The sequence below is a fragment of the Oncorhynchus kisutch genome, linkage group LG21 (assembly GCF_002021735.2).
Source record: "Oncorhynchus kisutch isolate 150728-3 linkage group LG21, Okis_V2, whole genome shotgun sequence".
Taxonomy (NCBI): domain Eukaryota; kingdom Metazoa; phylum Chordata; class Actinopteri; order Salmoniformes; family Salmonidae; genus Oncorhynchus; species Oncorhynchus kisutch.
The window spans coordinates 38,652,016-38,669,558 of NC_034194.2; the positions used below are offsets into that span (position 1 = coordinate 38,652,016).

Genomic DNA, 17,543 nt, shown 5'->3' on the forward strand with positions numbered 1-17,543 from the left:
ATCCTCCTCTGTTCCACCTGTATATCCTCCTCAGTGCTATCTGTTCCACCTGTATATCCTCCTCTGTTCCACCTGTATATCCTCCTCAGTGCTATGTGTTCCACCTGTGTATCCTCCTCTGTTCCACCTGTATATCCTCCTCAGTGCTATCTGTTCCACCTGTGTATCCTCCTCTGTTCCACCTGTATATCCTCCTCAGTGCTATCTGTTCCACCTGTATATCCTCCTCTGTTCCACCTGTATATCCTCCTCAGTGCTATCTGTTCCACCTGTATATCCTCCTCTGTTCCACCTGTATATCCTCCTCTGTTCCACCTGTATATCCTCCTCTGTTCCACCTGTATATCCTCCTCAGTGCTATCTGTTCCACCTGTATATCCTCCTCTGTTCCACCTGTATATCCTCCTCTGTTCCACCTGTATATCCTCCTCAGTGCTATCTGTTCCACCTGTGTATCCTCCTCTGTTCCACCTGTATATCCTCCTCTGTTCCACCTGTATATCCTCCTCAGAGCTATCTGTTCCACCTGTATATCCTCCTCTGTTCCACCTGTATATCCTCCTCAGTGCTATCTGTTCCACCTGTATATCCTCCTCAGTGCTATCTGTTCCACCTGTGTATATCCTCCTCTGTTCCACCTGTATATCCTCCTCAGTGCTATGTGTTCCACCTGTGTATCCTCCTCTGTTCCACCTGTATATCCTCCTCAGTGCTATCTGTTCCACCTGTGTATCCTCCTCTGTTCCACCTGTATATCCTCCTCAGTGCTATCTGTTCCACCTGTATATCCTCCTCTGTTCCACCTGTATATCCTCCTCAGTGCTATCTGTTCCACCTGTATATCCTCCTCTGTTCCACCTGTATATCCTCCTCTGTTCCACCTGTATATCCTCCTCTGTTCCACCTGTATATCCTCCTCAGTGCTATCTGTTCCACCTGTATATCCTCCTCTGTTCCACCTGTATATCCTCCTCTGTTCCACCTGTATATCCTCCTCAGTGCTATCTGTTCCACCTGTGTATCCTCCTCTGTTCCACCTGTATATCCTCCTCTGTTCCACCTGTATATCCTCCTCAGAGCTATCTGTTCCACCTGTATATCCTCCTCTGTTCCACCTGTATATCCTCCTCAGTGCTATCTGTTCCACCTGTATATCCTCCTCAGTGCTATCTGTTCCACCTGTGTATATCCTCCTCAGTGCTATCTGTTCCACCTGTGTATATCCTCCTCAGTGCTATCTGTTCCACCTGTACGCGGGGGTGAGGGCCGGCGGTGGTATCGGTGATGAGCTCGAGGACCCGGCCGGAGACCCCTACGAGCTGTGGCGTATCCTCTTCGACATCACCTTCTTCTTCTTCGTCATCGTCATCCTCCTGGCCATCATTCAGGGTACGTCACTACCAGGGCTGTGGCTATTTCCAGTCAATTCAGGAAGTACACAGGAAATACACTCTAACAATAGGTGGCATTTTGAATTGGAATTACAATGTTTTACCTATCTGAATTGAAATGGAATTGACCCCAACTTTGATATGTTACTACGGAACTCTGGTATGTTACTACGGAACTTTGGTATGTTACTACGGAACTTTGATATGTTACTACGGAACTTTGATATGTTACTACGGAACTTTGATATGTTACTACGGAACTTTGGTATGTTACTACGGAACTTTGGTATGTTACTATGGAACTTTGATATGTTACTACGGAACTTTGGTATGTTACTACGGAACTTTGATATGTTACTACGGAACTTTGATATGTTACTACGGAACTTTGGTATGTTACTACGGAACTTTGATATGTTACTACGGAACTTTGATATGTTACTACGGAACTTTGGTATGTTACTACGGAACTTTGATATGTTACTATGGAACTTTGATATGTTACTACGGAACTTTGGTATGTTACTACGGAACTTTGGTATGTTACTATGGAACTTTGATATGTTACTACGGAACTTTGGTATGTTACTATGGAACTTTGGTATGTTACTACGGAACTTTGGTATGTTACTATGGAACTTTGATATGTTACTATGGAACTTTGATATGTTACTACGGAACTTTGGTATGTTACTACGGAACTTTGATATGTTACTACGGAACTTTGGTATGTTACTACGGAACTTTGGTATGTTACTATGGAACTTTGGTATGTTACTAAGGAACTTTGGTATGTTACTAAGGAACTTTGGTATGTTACTAAGGAACTTTGGTATGTTACTAAGGAACTTTGGTATGTTACTATGGAACTTTGGTATGTTACTAAGGAACTTTGGTATGTTACTATGGAACTCTGGTATGTTACTACGGAACTTTGATATGTTACTACGGAACTTTGATATGTTACTACGGAACTTTGGTATGTTACTAAGGAACTTTGGTATGTTACTAAGGAACTTTGGTATGTTACTATGGAACTTTGGTATGTTACTATGGAACTTTGGTATGTTACTAAGGAACTTTGGTATGTTACTACGGAACTCTGGTATGTTACTACGGAACTTTGCTATGTTACTACGGAACTTTGCTATGTTACTACGGAACTTTGATATGTTACTAAGGAACTTTGGTATGTTACTAAGGAACTTTGGTATGTTACTAAGGAACTTTGGTATGTTACTAAGGAACTTTGGTATGTTACTAAGGAACTTTGGTATGTTACTAAGGAACTTTGGTATGTTACTATGGAACTTTGGTATGTTACTAAGGAACTTTGGTATGTTACTATGGAACTCTGGTATGTTACTACGGAACTTTGATATGTTACTACGGAACTTTGATATGTTACTACGGAACTTTGGTATGTTACTAAGGAACTTTGGTATGTTACTAAGGAACTTTGGTATGTTACTATGGAACTTTGGTATGTTACTATGGAACTTTGGTATGTTACTAAGGAACTTTGGTATGTTACTATGGAACTCTGGTATGTTACTACGGAACTTTGCTATGTTACTACGGAACTTTGATATGTTACTACGGAACTTTGGTATGTTACTAAGGAACTTTGGTATGTTACTAAGGAACTTTGGTATGTTACTATGGAACTTTGGTATGTTACTATGGAACTTTGGTATGTTACTACGGAACTTTGATATGTTACTACGGAACTTTGATATGTTACTACGGAACTTTGGTATGTTACTAAGGAACTTTGGTATGTTACTACGGAACTTTGATATGTTACTATGGAACTTTGATATGTTACTACGGAACTTTGATATGTTACTACGGAACTTTGATATGTTACTACGGAACTTTGATATGTTACTACGGAACTTTGATATGTTACTACGGAACTTTGATATGTTACTATGGAACTTTGATATGTTACTACGGAACTTTGATATGTTACTACGGAACTTTGATATGTTACTACGGAACTTTGATATGTTACTATGGAACTTTGATATGTTACTACGGAACTTTGGTATGTTACTAAGGAACTTTGGTATGTTACTACGGAACTTTGATATGTTACTACGGAACTTTGATATGTTACTACGGAACTTTGATATGTTACTACGGAACTTTGATATGTTACTATGGAACTTTGATATGTTACTACGGAACTTTGGTATGTTACTAAGGAACTTTGGTATGTTACTACGGAACTTTGATATGTTACTACGGAACTTTGATACTGTATCACATTCGTTTTCTTGAAGTTCTTGATGTTTTTACACACAATTCAGCTTTTAGCTGCCACGTAAACACTAGAATAAATAAACATTCAACTAAATACCAGGCTCTTTGGGGTGAGGTCTAGGATCATGTAATCTTACCTGGTGTGATCCTAAATCAGCACTCCTACTCTGAAACTTATGATACGTATGGCCCCCGGTGTTCAGAACAGCAGCTGAGAGGACTTTACCGTGTTTAAGAGGTTAAAATGCTGTCTTGTTCAATACTCCAGGTTTGATTATTGATGCGTTTGGGGAACTGAGAGACCAGCAGGAGCAGGTGAAGGAGGATATGGAGGTAAGAGTTCACCTGGTCTCACCTAGAACATTTTCTGGGCTCCCAAGTGGTGCACTGGTCTACGGCACTGTATCTCAGTGCTAGAGGCGTCACTACAGAACCTGGTTCGATCCCGGGCTGTATCACAACCGGCCGTGATTGGGAGTCCCATAGGGCGGCGCACAATTGTCCAAGTCGTCCGGGTTAGGGGAGGGTTTGGCCGTAATTGTAAATAAGATTTTGTTCTAAACTTACTTGCCTAGTTAAATAAAAAATAATATAGGATCAATGTTAGGAATAAGCATCTTCTTGAATAAATGCAATATGTTAGGGGAGTGTATCTGATTGGGTAAACACATTCTATCATCTTACTGTAGACTAAATGCTTCATCTGTGGAATTGGAAACGACTACTTTGACACGACACCCCACGGCTTTGAGACCCACACCTTACAAGAACACAACCTGGCCAACTACCTGTGAGTACATACTGACTGACACGAGGATGTTGTTCAAGCACATACGACCAGAGATGCTCCATTAAAGGCTCTCGTTTGAATTTAATTAGATGTACTTAACTTTACCAGTGATGCTCTGGATGAAAGCCTGAGTTAATATTTGGCCACACGGCTTTTCTTCCTGTGCAGCTTCTTCCTGATGTACCTCATCAACAAGGACGAGACTGAACACACTGGTCAGGTATGTACAACAACACTTCTCTTTGTCATATGAACACACGTCTGAAACTCTAGCACTAGAATAGAACTATGGAGTGGTTTCAGTACCAACAGAAATTGTATTTAATATCTAACAATTTGTAATGCACACATTGAATTCATAAATTGTTGTATTTCATGATTTTAAAAACTGAATTGAATGAATAAATCCCATACATTTTTGAAATTCAATTTCAATGTAATATTCTGTTTCAATATGGTAGATGTTGCATTAATTTGAGGTTTATCAAAGTTTCATATATTCAACTTCTTAGACCCATTGGGCAGAGACGTCAATTTAACATCTATTCCACATTGGTTCAATGTCTAGACATGTCCATGTTTGATAGAGTCTAAGCTTCCAGGAATGGGATATAGCCCTAATAGCTTATAACAGTTTAAACGCTAGAGACCAATTCATAGGAAGACAATAAATGCCACTTTGGCTTCGGAATCTAGCAAAAGCTTCTGTTTTTCCAAAGCGGTTGAGTCTCTGTTCTTCTCTACCTTGCAAAGTACCAGGATGTTGTCTCTGGTTTTGAATCAGATTTTTTAAACTGAATCTGAATGCATCCAAGAAGTTGAATATATGAAACTTTGATCAACTTGAAATTATAGTTTGTAAACTTGAACAGAAAAATGCAAATCGCTCCCTAAACCGCCAACGATGCCACGCATTTTGAATGTCATGTGAATTTCAAAATGGTAATATTGCTGCCATTTGACTTTAACACACTACACAATTTGATTTAATGTAAAATGACCTTTTCTAGTTGAAACACCTTTTCACTCCTAAAACCATTTTAACTACTGTGTATTTCCCTGTCCTTCAACAGGAGTCGTATGTGTGGAAGATGTACCAGGAGAGATGCTGGGACTTCTTCCCTGCTGGGGACTGTTTCAGGAAGCAGTATGAGGACCTGCTTGGGTAGAGAGGACAGCTAACACTACCCAGCTACTCTCCAACCTTACCTTGAGAGAACACCTAAAACTGCATTAGCTAGCTACCCTACCTGTGTAGAGGACAGCTAACACTACCCAGCTACTCTCCAACCCTACCTTGAGAGAGAACACCTAAAACTGCATTAGCTAGCTACCCTACCTGTGTAGAGAGGACAGCTAACACTACCCAGCTACTCTCCAACCCTACCTTGAGAGAGAACACCTAAAACTGCATTAGCTAGCTACCCTACCTGTGTAGAGGACAGCTAACACTACCCAGCTACTCTCCAACCCTACCTTGAGAGAGAACACCTAAAACTGCATTAGCTAGCTACCCTACCTGTGTAGAGGACAGCTAACACTACCCAGCTACTCTCCAACCCTACCTTGAGAGAGAACACCTAAAACTGCATTAGCTAGCTACCCTACCTGTGTAGAGAGGACAGCTAACACTACCCAGCTACTCTCCAACCCTACCTTGAGAGAGAGAACACCTAAAACTACATTAGCTAGCTACCCTACCTGTGTAGAGAGGACACTTCCCATTTACCGTAATACAACACTGTCTGTATTTGAGAGACAAGTCTACTCACAAACCCTACATCCTATCTGAGACAGCCTTCTTCCATCACTTCAACAACATTTAATGGATAGAGGACACCAGAACACTACCCCACAACACTATCTGGGTAGAGAGGACACCAGAACACTACCCTACAACACTATCTGGGTAGAGAGGACACCAGAACACTACCCTACAACACTATCTGGGTAGAGAGGACACCAGAACACTACCCTACAACACTATCTGGGTAGAGAGGACACCAGAACACTACCCTACAACACTATCTGGGTAGAGAGGACACCAGAACACTACCCTACAACACTATTTGGGTAGAGAGGACACCAGAACACTACCCTACAACACTATCTGGGTAGAGAGGACATCAGAACACTACCCTACAACACTATCTGGGTAGAGGACACCAGAACACCACCCAGCTACCCTACAACACTATCTGGGTAGAGGACACCACCCAGCTACCCTACAACACTATCTGGGTAGAGGACACCACCCAGCTACCCTACAACACTATCTGGGTAGAGAGGACACCACCCAGCTACCCTACAACACTATCTGGGTAGAGGACACCACCCAGCTACCCTACAACACTATATGGGTAGAGAGGACACCACCCAGCTACCCTACAACACTATCTGGGTAGAGAGGACACCACCCAGCTACCCTACAACACTATCTGGTAAAGACTAACTCACTTGAACCTTAATGGAACATGAAATCTAGCTCCACTTAGCTCTTCTGCAGCCATTGTATCCATCATACAGTATCACCTAATGAACTGGCCAGCCACTACTGAGGAGAGACTGAGGTTGATGAAGACGATGACTGGACTTGGTGTTTGAATTTTCATTGTGAAGATGGGTCACGTCGACACCTTGTTTGCTCTTGGAACGCAAATGGTTAAATTCATTTGATTTGTTATGATGACACATTACCCTTTTCACTTGCTTACCCCCCAAAACTGTTGCACAATGTGTGTTGTGTGGTAGAGTGGAGACATTGATATATGTAGGGTTACAGCTTGAGGAGTGATTGAATGTACAAGCCATGAGATTAATACCCAAGATATTAACCAAAACACAAGATATTACCTGAGAACCAAAACGCTACAATGTGAATTGTGGTGGTGATAATGATGAAACTTGACTAGAAATTAAATTAGACCTAATTCTACCTTTTATTGAACTTGGGTCTGAATCTAATTAGCTTGGTGAGATGAGGAATTTAAAAAAGAGGTCCCTCAAGGGTCAGTCTTGAGCCCATTATAGGTGTTTATAAAGTGCCAATGTGCCTTAAAATGAGAACTTGACACCCTTTGTGCTCTAGGTTGTGGATTAGAATTACCTAGCTACAGTAGGGATAGCTTTTTAGAAGAAAACAAATATATCTAGATATCCATTGTGTAATTGTTGCTCAGTTTGGATTTGTTCCCAAACTACAGTGTCCATTGTCTGCCTGTACACCTTTCTTTCCATAGTAGAAATTACACGCTGAAGAAAAAACATAATTCAGAATTTATTGAACAGTGACCTGCTATTGTATGGCCATTTATATGTAGTAGCTTTGGGAAACCTGCATTTCTTTTTGAGAAGGAAAGAGGGGGGGGTGGAAATAAATTAACCAATGCAATAAACCATGTCTGTATTCCATGGGCTGTCAACTAGCTCACAACATCGATCCAATTACAGAAACCTTTCAGAGGGGAAAATGTGTCTGTCTGTGTGTGAGCCCCTTTCCCTGTCTGACAAGGAATAGGATATCCGGAACAGCTCACAGAGCTCTGCTGCTACAGCCATCCAGGGTAGGATGGAGAACACATGGGACTTGATGTGAATCAGTCAAATGGGAGGGAAAGAACTCCCAACAATGCATTCATCCAAAGTCAATCTTATGAAAAGGTTATTAATGAATCTGCTGTTATATAAACAGTGTTCCATGTCTTGACTGTGGTGGATTAGAATATGATGTAGGGCTGAGGGGGACTGGACGGTCCTTCTCCTAGGTCAGACAGGGTCAAAGGTTAGAGTTCAGGGGTTAGGAGATCATGCTGTCCAGCCAGTCTTCCAGGTCCTCCTCTGTCACCACCTCCTTTGCTACCACTGCCTTGGGAGGTACAGCCACCTCCTCCTTCTGAATCTCCTCCTTGGCCTGCTGTGTCTCCTGCTTCTTAAGCTCCTCCTCTGGAACAAGCTCCTCCCTCTCCTCTACTGCTGCTGAAAAAAGAAAACACAGAAAGTTGCACTCTCCCTAGTACTCACACAGATATAGAGGACAAACCAACAATTTTCCATATTGTTTCTCTGTATGTTCCTAGCAAATTATTAATACCTTTATTTAGGTTACTGTTAAGTGATCTAATCAAATGTATTTATATAGCCCTTCGTACATCAGCTGATATCTCAAAGTGCTGTACAGAAACCCAGCCTAAAACCCCAAACAGCAAGCAATGCAGGTGTAGAAGCACGGTGGCTAGGAAAAACTCCCTAGAAAGGCCAGAAACTAGGAAGAAACCTAGAGACGAACCAGGCTATGAGGGGTGGTCTGTCCTCTTCTGGCTGTGCCGGGTGGAGATTGTAACAGAACATGGCCAAGATGTTCAAATGTTCATAGATGACCAGCAGGGTCAAATAATAATAATCACAGTGGTTGTAGAGGGTGCAACAGGTCAGCACCTCAGGAGTAAATGTCAGTTGGCTTTTCATAGCCGATCACTCAGAGTATCTCTACCGCTCCTGCTGTCTTTAGAGAGTTGAAAACAGCAGGTCTGGGACAGGCAGCACGTCCTGGGTGATGGGTTGTTGTAGCAACAAGTTATTTTTTCCACACTGAATAGTCTGCAACCGTGTATAATCTAATTACAAGATTGCAGAACAGAACAAAAATGTTATGGGTACTCACATTTATTTGGAACCTCAACAAGCCTGCCAGTTTGGGACAGTGAAGGTTCTGAGTCTGAGCTCTGTAGACTGAGCAGCTGGTCCAAATCCTTATCCATGTCATCCACCACAGGGGTCTTGGCAGCTGAGGAGCCCAGAGGAACAGCGCCTGGGGCTGTGTTCACGGCACAGGAAACACCCAGGCTTGGACTAAGGCCTTTCTGAGGTGCTGGGACTCCTGGGACAGGAGGCTTAAACAGACCCAGCGCTACAGAGTTCTGTTTGGGTGCCATGGTCATAGTGGGTAGCTCCACCGGAGAGGTCACCTGATATATAACAATAGGATTAGATAATACATCTGGATTCAACCCAAATACACTACCAATACTTAGACAATGACTTTCTGGGAACACTCTGAAAACAGAAAGAATTCAACAGGTTTCCATATGGTAATATTACAACACTTCTGAATACTCTAGTCTAGACGCCTAAAGAGGTGTAGATGCCCAATACCAAACCCAATGGAGCAAAAAGGTTCTGCATTAGGACTAGTTCAGTCTGTGGTGGAGAGGCATCAGTACCTACCTGGACTAGTTCATCCTCCAGGTTCAGTCTGTGGTGAGGAGGCATCAGTACCTACCTGGACTAGTTCAGTCTGTGGTGGAGAGGCATCAGTACCTACCTGGACTAGTTCAGTCTGTGGTGGAGAGGCATCAGTACCTACCTGGACTAGTTCAGTCTGTGGTGGAGAGGCATCAGTACCTACCTGGACTAGTTCAGCCTCCAGGTTCAGTCTCTGGTGGAGAGGCATCAGTACCTACCTGGACTAGTTCAGTCTGTGGTGAGGAGGCATCAGTACCTACCTGGACTAGTTCAGCCTCCAGGTTCAGTCTCTGGTGGAGAGGCAGCTCTTGTAGAGACTGGGCCAGGGCTGGGAGGTCCACAAACACTGCTGAAAACTAGATGTGGGGAGAGGGAAAGAGAGGGGTGGAAGGAGGGGAAGGGGTAGAAGGAGGAGGGGAAGAAGAGGTAGAAGGAGGAGGGGAAGAAGGGGTAGAAGGAGGAGGGGAAGAAGGGGTAGAAGGAGGAGGGGAAGAAGGGGTAGAAGGAGGAGGGGAAGAAGGGGTAGAAGGAGGAGGGGAAGAAGGGGTAGAAGGAGGAGGGGAAGAAGGGGTAGAAGGAGGATGGGAAGAAGGGGTAGAGGGAGGAGGGTTAGGGGTAGAAGGAGGAGGGGGAAGAAGGGGTAGAGGGAGGAGGGTTAGGGGTAGAGGGAGGAGGGGAAGAAGGAGGAGGGGAAGGGGTAGAAGGAGGAGGGGAAGAAGGGGTAGAAGGAGGAGGGGAAGAAGGGGTAGAAGGAGGATGGGAAGAAGGGTAGAAGGAGGATGGGAAGAAAGGGGTAGAAGGAGGATGGGAAGAAGGGTAGAGGGAGGAGGGTTAGGGGTAGAAGGAGGAGGGGAAGAAGGGGTAGAAGGAGGAGGGGAAGAAGGGGTAGAGGGAGGAGGGTTAGGGGTAGAGGGAGGAGGGGAAGAAGGAGGAGGGGAAGGGGGTAGAAGGAGGAGGGGAAGGGGGTAGAAGGAGAGGGTTAGGGGTGAGAAGGAAGAGGGTTAGGGGTAGAAGGAAGAGGGTTAGGGGTAGAAGGAAGAGGGTTAGGGGTAGAAGGAGGAGGGAAGGGTAGAAGGAGGAGGGAAGGGTAGAAGGAGGAGGGAAAGGGGTAGAAGGAGGAGGGGAGGGGTAGAAGGAGGAGGGGAGGGGTAGAGGAGGAAGGGAGGGGTAGAAGGAGGAGGAAGGGTAGAAGGAGGAGGGAAGGGTAGAAGGAGGAAGGGAAGGGTAGAAGGAGGAGGGAAAGGGTAGAAGGAGGAGGGGAAGGGTAGAAGGAGGAGGGGAAGAAGGAGGAGGGTTAGAGGTAGAAGGGAGGAGGGGAAGGGGTAGAAGGGAGGAGGGGAAGGGGTAGAAGGGAGGAGGGGAAGGGGTAGAAGGGAGGAGGGGAAGGGGTAGAAGGGAGGAGAAGAAGGGGTAGAAGGAGGAGGGGAAGGGGTAGAAGGAGGAGGGGAAGGGGTAGAAGGAGGAGGGAAAGGGGTAGGAGGAGGAGGGGAGGGGTAGAAGGAGGAGGGAAGAGGTAGAAGGGGGGCGGGTGAAGGAAGGGGGCGGAGTGTTGAGGAAGGGGGCGGAGGAAGAGAGAGCACTGATCAACTCCTGGGACAAAATAGACTAGTACCAAAACAACACCCTAGCCACTACCTAACCACTGTCTGAAGACAGATAAACACTATTGGCAACAAGATCTTATTGAAAACAATTTAATTTTACTAGGCAAGTCAGTTAAGAACAAATTCTTATTTTCAATGACGGCCTGGGAACAGTGGGTTAACTGCCTGTTCAGGGGCAGAACGACAGATTTGTACCTTGTCAGCTCGGGGATTTGAACTTGCAACATTTCGGTTACTAGTCCAACGCTCTAACCACTAGGCTACCCTGCTCAGTCGGTCAGACGGACGGTCGGTCGGACAGACAGAGACAGACAGAGCTATACTGGAAACAACTTTAACAGGAACAGATGAAAGGCAATAGCATATTTACCTGATTGGCTGCCAATGAGTCAATATCCCACTCCTTCTCCTCAGAAAAGCGGAATTGAGTGAAGGAGTCCCCTGAGAACGAGAGAGAGAGAGAAAAGATTCTGAAACCAGGCTACTGCTGTGAGTTGCTCAGAATGATACTAGACAGATCTGTTTATCTATTAAATACATACTTCACTTATTTATGAATTATTTCATATATTCATGTCATACAGTTTATTTAATTAAGTTACATATTAACATATGATACAAATATTAGCATGCAAACCTCTTATTATGGTATCACTGAACAGCCAGTCACTAGGGGTCACCAAACAGTCAGTCACTAGGGGTCACCAGTTAGTCAGTCACTAGGGGTCACCAGTTAGTCAGTCACTAGGGGTCACCAGTTAGTCAGTCACTAGGGGTCACCAAACAGTCAGTCACTAGGGGTCACCAAACAGTCAGTCACTAGGGGTCACCAAACAGTCAGTCACTAGGGGTCACCAAACAGTCAGTCACTAGGGGTCACCAAACAGTCAGTCACTAGGGGTCACCAAACAGTCAGTCACTAGGAATCCCCAAACAGTCAGTCACTATGGATCACCAAACAGTCAGTCACTAGGGGTCACCAAACAGTCAGTCACCAGTCAGTCAGTCAGTCAGTCGGGGTCACCAGTCAGTCAGTCAGTCAGTCGGGGCAACCAGTCAGTCAGTCAGGGTCACCAGTCAGTCAGTCAGGGTCACCAGTCAGTCAGTCACTAGGGGTCACCAGTCAGTCAGTCAGTCGGGGTCACCAGTCAGTCAGTCAGTCGGGGTCACCAGTCAAGCAGTCACTAGGGGTCACCAGTCAGTCAGTCACTAGGGGTCACCAGTCAGTCAGTCACTAGGGGTCACCAGTCAGTCAGTCACTAGGGGTCACCAGTCAGGCAGTCACTAGGGGTCACCAGTCAGTCAGTCACTAGGGGTCACCAGTCAGTCAGTCACTAGGGGTCACCAGTCAGTCAGTCACTAGGGGTCACCAGTCAGTCAGTCACTAGGGGTCACCAGTCAGTCACTAGGGGTCACCAGTCAGTCAGTCACTAGGGGTCACCAGTCAGTCAGTCACTAGGGGTCACCAGTCAGTCAGTCACTAGGGGTCACCAGTCAGTCAGTCACTAGGGGTCACCAGTCAGTCAGTCACTAGGGGTCACCAGTCAGGCACCAGTCAGTCACTAGGGGTCACCAGTCAGTCAGTCACTAGGGGTCACCAGTCAGTCACCAGTCAGTCACTAGGGGTCACCAGTCAGTCAGTCACTAGGGGTCACCAGTCAGTCAGTCACTAGGGGTCACCAGTCAGTCAGTCACTAGGGGTCACCAGTCAGTCAGTCACTAGGGGTCACCAGTCAGTCAGTCACTAGGGGTCACCAGTCAGTCAGTCACTAGGGGTCACCAGTCAGTCAGTCACTAGGGGTCAGTCAGTCACTAGGGGTCAGTCAGTCACTAGGGGTCACCAGTCAGTCAGTCAGTCACTAGGGGTCACCAGTCAGTCAGTCACTAGGGGTCACCAGTCAGTCAGTCACTAGGGGTCACCAGTCAGTCAGTCACTAGGGGTCACCAGTCAGTCAGTCAGTCACTAGGGGTCACCAGTCAGTCAGTCAGTCACTAGGGGTCACCAGTCAGTCAGTCAGTCACTAGGGGTCACCAGTCAGTCAGTCAGTCACTAGGGGTCACCAGTCAGTCAGTCAGTCACTAGGGGTCACCAGTCAGTCAGTCAGTCACTAGGGGTCACCAGTCAGTCAGTCAGTCACTAGGGGTCACCAGTCAGTCAGTCACTAGGGGTCACCAGTCAGTCAGTCACTAGGGGTCACCAGTCAGTCAGTCACTAGGGGTCACCAGTCAGTCAGTCACTAGGGGTCACCAGTCAGTCAGTCACTAGGGGTCACCAGTCAGTCAGTCACTAGAGGTCACCAGTCAGTCAGTCAGTCACTAGGGGTCACCAGTCAGTCAGTCACTAGGGGTCACCAGTCAGTCAGTCACTAGGGGTCACCAGTCAGTCAGTCACTAGGGGTCACCAAACCAGGTTGGTTATGCAGTAAGACAGTGTATCATAGAAAGTCTTATGAAAGCAGACTATTGATTCCTTTCACTGGCAGTTCTATAATAAGCACTTCAGAACTCATGTAGTTCCACTGAGTTCCCTTTCCACTGAGTTCCCTTCCACTGAGTTCCCTTCCACTGAGTTCCTTTCCCTGAGTTCCTCCACTGAGTTCCCTTTCCACTGAGTTCCCTTTCCACTGAGTTCCCTTTCCACTGAGTTCCCTTTCCACTGAGTTCCCTTTCCACTGAGGGGCATCAGAAACAAAGAACAAATACAGGTAACTGCCAAAATAAAGGAAACACCAACATAAAGCATCTTAATAGGGCGTTGGGTCACCACAAACCTGAACCGCTTCAATGCACCTTGGTATAGATTCTACAAGTGTCTGGAACCTGTTACTGAGCACACAGCCATGCAAACTCCATAGACAAACATTGGCAGTGCTATGGCCGCAATGAAAAGTGGTGACTTTCAACATGGCACCGTCACAGGATGCCACCTTTCCAACAATTCAGTTCGTCAAATTTCTGCACTGCCAGAGCTGCCCCGGTCAACTGTAAGTGCTGTTACAGTGAAGTGGAAACGTCGAGGAGCAACAACGGCTCAGCCGCGAAGTGGAAGGCCACACAAGCTCACAGAACGGGACTACCGAGTGCTGAAGCGCGTAGCGTGAAAACAATTGTCTGTCTTCAGTTGCAACACTCACTACCGAGTTCCAAACTGCCTCTGGAGGCAACGTCAGCACAAAAACTGTTTGTTGGGAGCTTCCTGAAATGGGTTTCAAAGGCCGAGCAGCCGCACACAAGCCTAAGATCACCATGTGCAATGCCAAGTGTTGGCTGGAGTGGTGTAAAGCTTGCCGCCATTGGACTCTGGATCATTGGAAATGTGTACTCTGGAGTGATGAATCACGCTTCACCAACTGGCAGAAATGTTTTTTTTCTTTTCGATATCGGTGTGGAAGAACTTGACTGGCCTGCATAAAGCCCTGACCTCAACCCCATCGAACACCTTTGGGGTGAATTGGAATGCTGACTGAGAGCCAGGCCAAATCGCCCAACATCAGTGTCCAACCTCACTAATGCTCGTGGCTGAACGGAAGCAAGTCCCCGCAGCAATGTTCCAACATCTAGGGGAAAGCTTTCCCAGAAGAGTGGAGGCTTTTATAGCAGCAAAGGGGGACCAACTCCATATTAATGCCTATGATTTTGGAATGAGATTTTCAACAAGCAGGTGTCCACATACTTTTGGTCATGTAATGTTGTCTTTCAGTCACAGCTTCTCTCCCTAACCCTCTATTCAAACAGTCGTTCAGCCAGGGTTTCCTGGCAACAACAGTTGGTGTTGGTGAGGCAGAAGCTGCTGAATGTTCTCTGCACCACAGGAACCCAGGGTCAAGAGAGGAGGACAGCAGAGTTTGTCTCTATGTCAACAAGGCACATTGACTGAGGTGATATATGCATTAATAATGTAATGTCATGACACATTGATGATAAAGACGCTTCAGAACCTCACAGGTAGACCAGTGTCAACCTGATCTGTGTGGCCATCTAGGTTGTTCTCAGGCTCACTCGGCGATACCGCAGCCGACAGAACCATGGCAACAGCTGCCAAGGTGATGAGACGGAGTGCTGTCAGAGTTCCAGAGAGGGGAGACATCCATGACACGTCGCCTTGCTTCATCCAAACGAGTCCTCTTTCTCATCTACCCTGAGTTTGTCTCAGATGTCTCAGCATTACACGGACAAAGCATCGATCAGTTCCTGTCAGTTGTGGGAAATCTGTTTCAGATGAGCAGGCATATCAAAGGCAATGTCATAAACTGTATCATATTGTAAACAGTAGGATTCAAGTGCATAGTATGCACAGCAGAGTACATTATTATAACCAAGGTACAGTCGTGGCCAAAAGTTTTGAGAATCACAAATATTAATTTTCACAAAGTCTGCATGATGGCAATTTGCTTATACTCCAGAATGTTATGAAGAGTGATCAGATTATTTTCAAAGTCCCTCTTTGCCATGCAAAAAAAACGAATCCCAAAAAAACATTTCCATTGCCTTTCAGCCCTGCCACAAAAAGACCAGCTGACATCATGTCAGTGATTCTCTCGTTAACACAGGTGTGAGTGTTGACGAGGACAAGGCTGGAGATCAATCTGTCATGCTGATTGAGTTCTAATAACAGACTGGAAGCTTCAAAAGGAGGGTGATGCTCTGTCAACCACAGTTACCTGCGAGGAAACAAGTACCATCATCATTGCTTTGCACAAAAAGGGCTTCACAGGCAAGGATATTGCTGCCAGTAAAATCAACCATTTATCGGAACATCAAGAACTTCAAGGCGAGCGGTTCAAATTTGTGAAGAAGGCTTCACGGCGCCCATGAAAGTCCAGCAAGCGCCAGGACCATCTCCTAAAATGTATTCAGCTGCGGGATCGGGGCACAACCAGTACAGAGCTTGCTCAGGAATGGCAGCAGGCAGGTGTGAGTGCATCTGCACGCACAGTGAGGCAAAGACTTTTGAAGGACGGCCTGGTGTCAAGAAGGGCAAAGAAACCACATCTCCCCAGGAAAAACATCAGGGACAGACTGATATTCTGCAAAAGGTACAGGGATTGGACTGCTGAGGACTGGGGTAAAGTCATTTTCTCTGATGAATCCCCTTTCCGATTGTTGGGGGCATCTGGAAAAGAGCTTGTCCGGAGAAGACAAGGTGAGCGCTACCATCAGACCTGCGTCATGCCAACAGTAAAGCATCCTGAGACCATTTATGTGTGGGGTTGCTGTTGGTAAAATTATGATTAAATGACTGAACAAATCATTTTAAATGGAACTGTAACTAAGTAAAACTTATACTCTGTTTTATTATATCTGATTAACAATATGAGTTCATAAGAAGGGATTGTGAGACACGGACAAGAAGTAATTAAAGTTAATGAACACCATTTCAACTAGGAAGAAACTAATGGGTTGTGGACTGTGAAAACAGATAAGGTCGTTAGCCTATGGTTGAACCTACGGAACTGAGCTCTGTTTTTTTTTAGCTCAGTGGTGATCGATAATGTTGAGGGGTCAAAAGTTATCTGGGAGTGTGTTAGTAAGTTAGAATGAACTTTTCACCTCACTCTGTCCCGGTCGAGAGGAGGGGATTCTGTTAAAGCAATGAAATGACGTCATGATCTGTATAGAAACTGTTGCTTGTGGTCAAGTGGCAGCGCGCTCCGAGAATAAATTGTGTTACCTATTATTAAAAAGACTGGTCTCCATCTATTTTATGCAAACAAGAATCTTACAAATTCTCATAAAATAGATTAAGGGTTTTCAATTAATGAAAGCACATTGGCATAATTCAATTACAGTAACAGTTGCTTCTCAGCCAAGGGAGTGGGCTCACTACTCACAATTTTGCCTAAGAAAACAGCCATGAATAAAGAATGGTACCAACACATCATCTGAGAGCAACTTCTCCCAACCATCCAGGAACAGTTTGGTGACGAACAATGCCTTTTCCAGCATGATGGAGCACCTTGCCATAAGGCAAAAGTGATAACTAAGTGGCTCGGGGAACACAACATTGATATTTTGGGTCCCTGGCCAGGAAACTCCCCAGACCTTAATCCCATTGAGAACTTGTGGTGAATCCTCAAGAAGCGGGTGAACAAACAAAACCCCACAAATTCTGACAAACTCCAAGCATTGATTATGCAAGAATGGGCTGCCATCAGTCAGGATGTGGCCCAGAAGTTAATTGACAGCATGCCAGGGTGGATTGCAGAGGTCTTGAAAAAGAAGGGTCAACACTGCAAATATTGACTCTTT

General features: G+C 45.4%; 2 protein-coding genes across 5 annotated transcripts in view; one reads left to right on the plus strand and one right to left on the minus strand.

The window, feature by feature from the left end:
- The window catches only part of LOC109880797 (ryanodine receptor 3), a 284,327-nt gene extending 276,483 nt beyond the window's left edge, over positions 1–7,844 (plus strand). For all 3 annotated transcript variants that reach the window (XM_031800945.1, XM_031800946.1, XM_031800947.1), the window contains 5 exons: positions 1,233–1,389; positions 3,928–3,992; positions 4,349–4,449; positions 4,618–4,669; positions 5,523–7,844. In XM_031800945.1, the coding sequence (XP_031656805.1) occupies positions 1,233–1,389; positions 3,928–3,992; positions 4,349–4,449; positions 4,618–4,669; positions 5,523–5,618 (471 nt within the window). In that variant the 3' untranslated portion in view covers positions 5,619–7,844. The remainder of the gene's footprint in view (positions 1–1,232; positions 1,390–3,927; positions 3,993–4,348; positions 4,450–4,617; positions 4,670–5,522) is intronic.
- Positions 7,714–17,543, minus strand: part of aven (apoptosis, caspase activation inhibitor) — a 53,384-nt gene continuing 43,554 nt past the window's right edge. The window contains exons 3-6 of one of the 2 annotated variants that reach the window (XM_031800950.1): positions 11,665–11,735; positions 9,951–10,046; positions 9,110–9,413; positions 7,714–8,421 (exon numbers count right to left, since the gene is read on the minus strand). In XM_031800950.1, the coding sequence (XP_031656810.1) occupies positions 8,246–8,421; positions 9,110–9,413; positions 9,951–10,046; positions 11,665–11,735 (647 nt within the window). In that variant the 3' untranslated portion in view covers positions 7,714–8,245. Of the gene's footprint in view, positions 8,425–9,109; positions 9,414–9,950; positions 10,047–11,664; positions 11,736–17,543 lie in introns of both variants that reach the window. The other variant, XM_031800948.1, reaches the window with a different exon arrangement.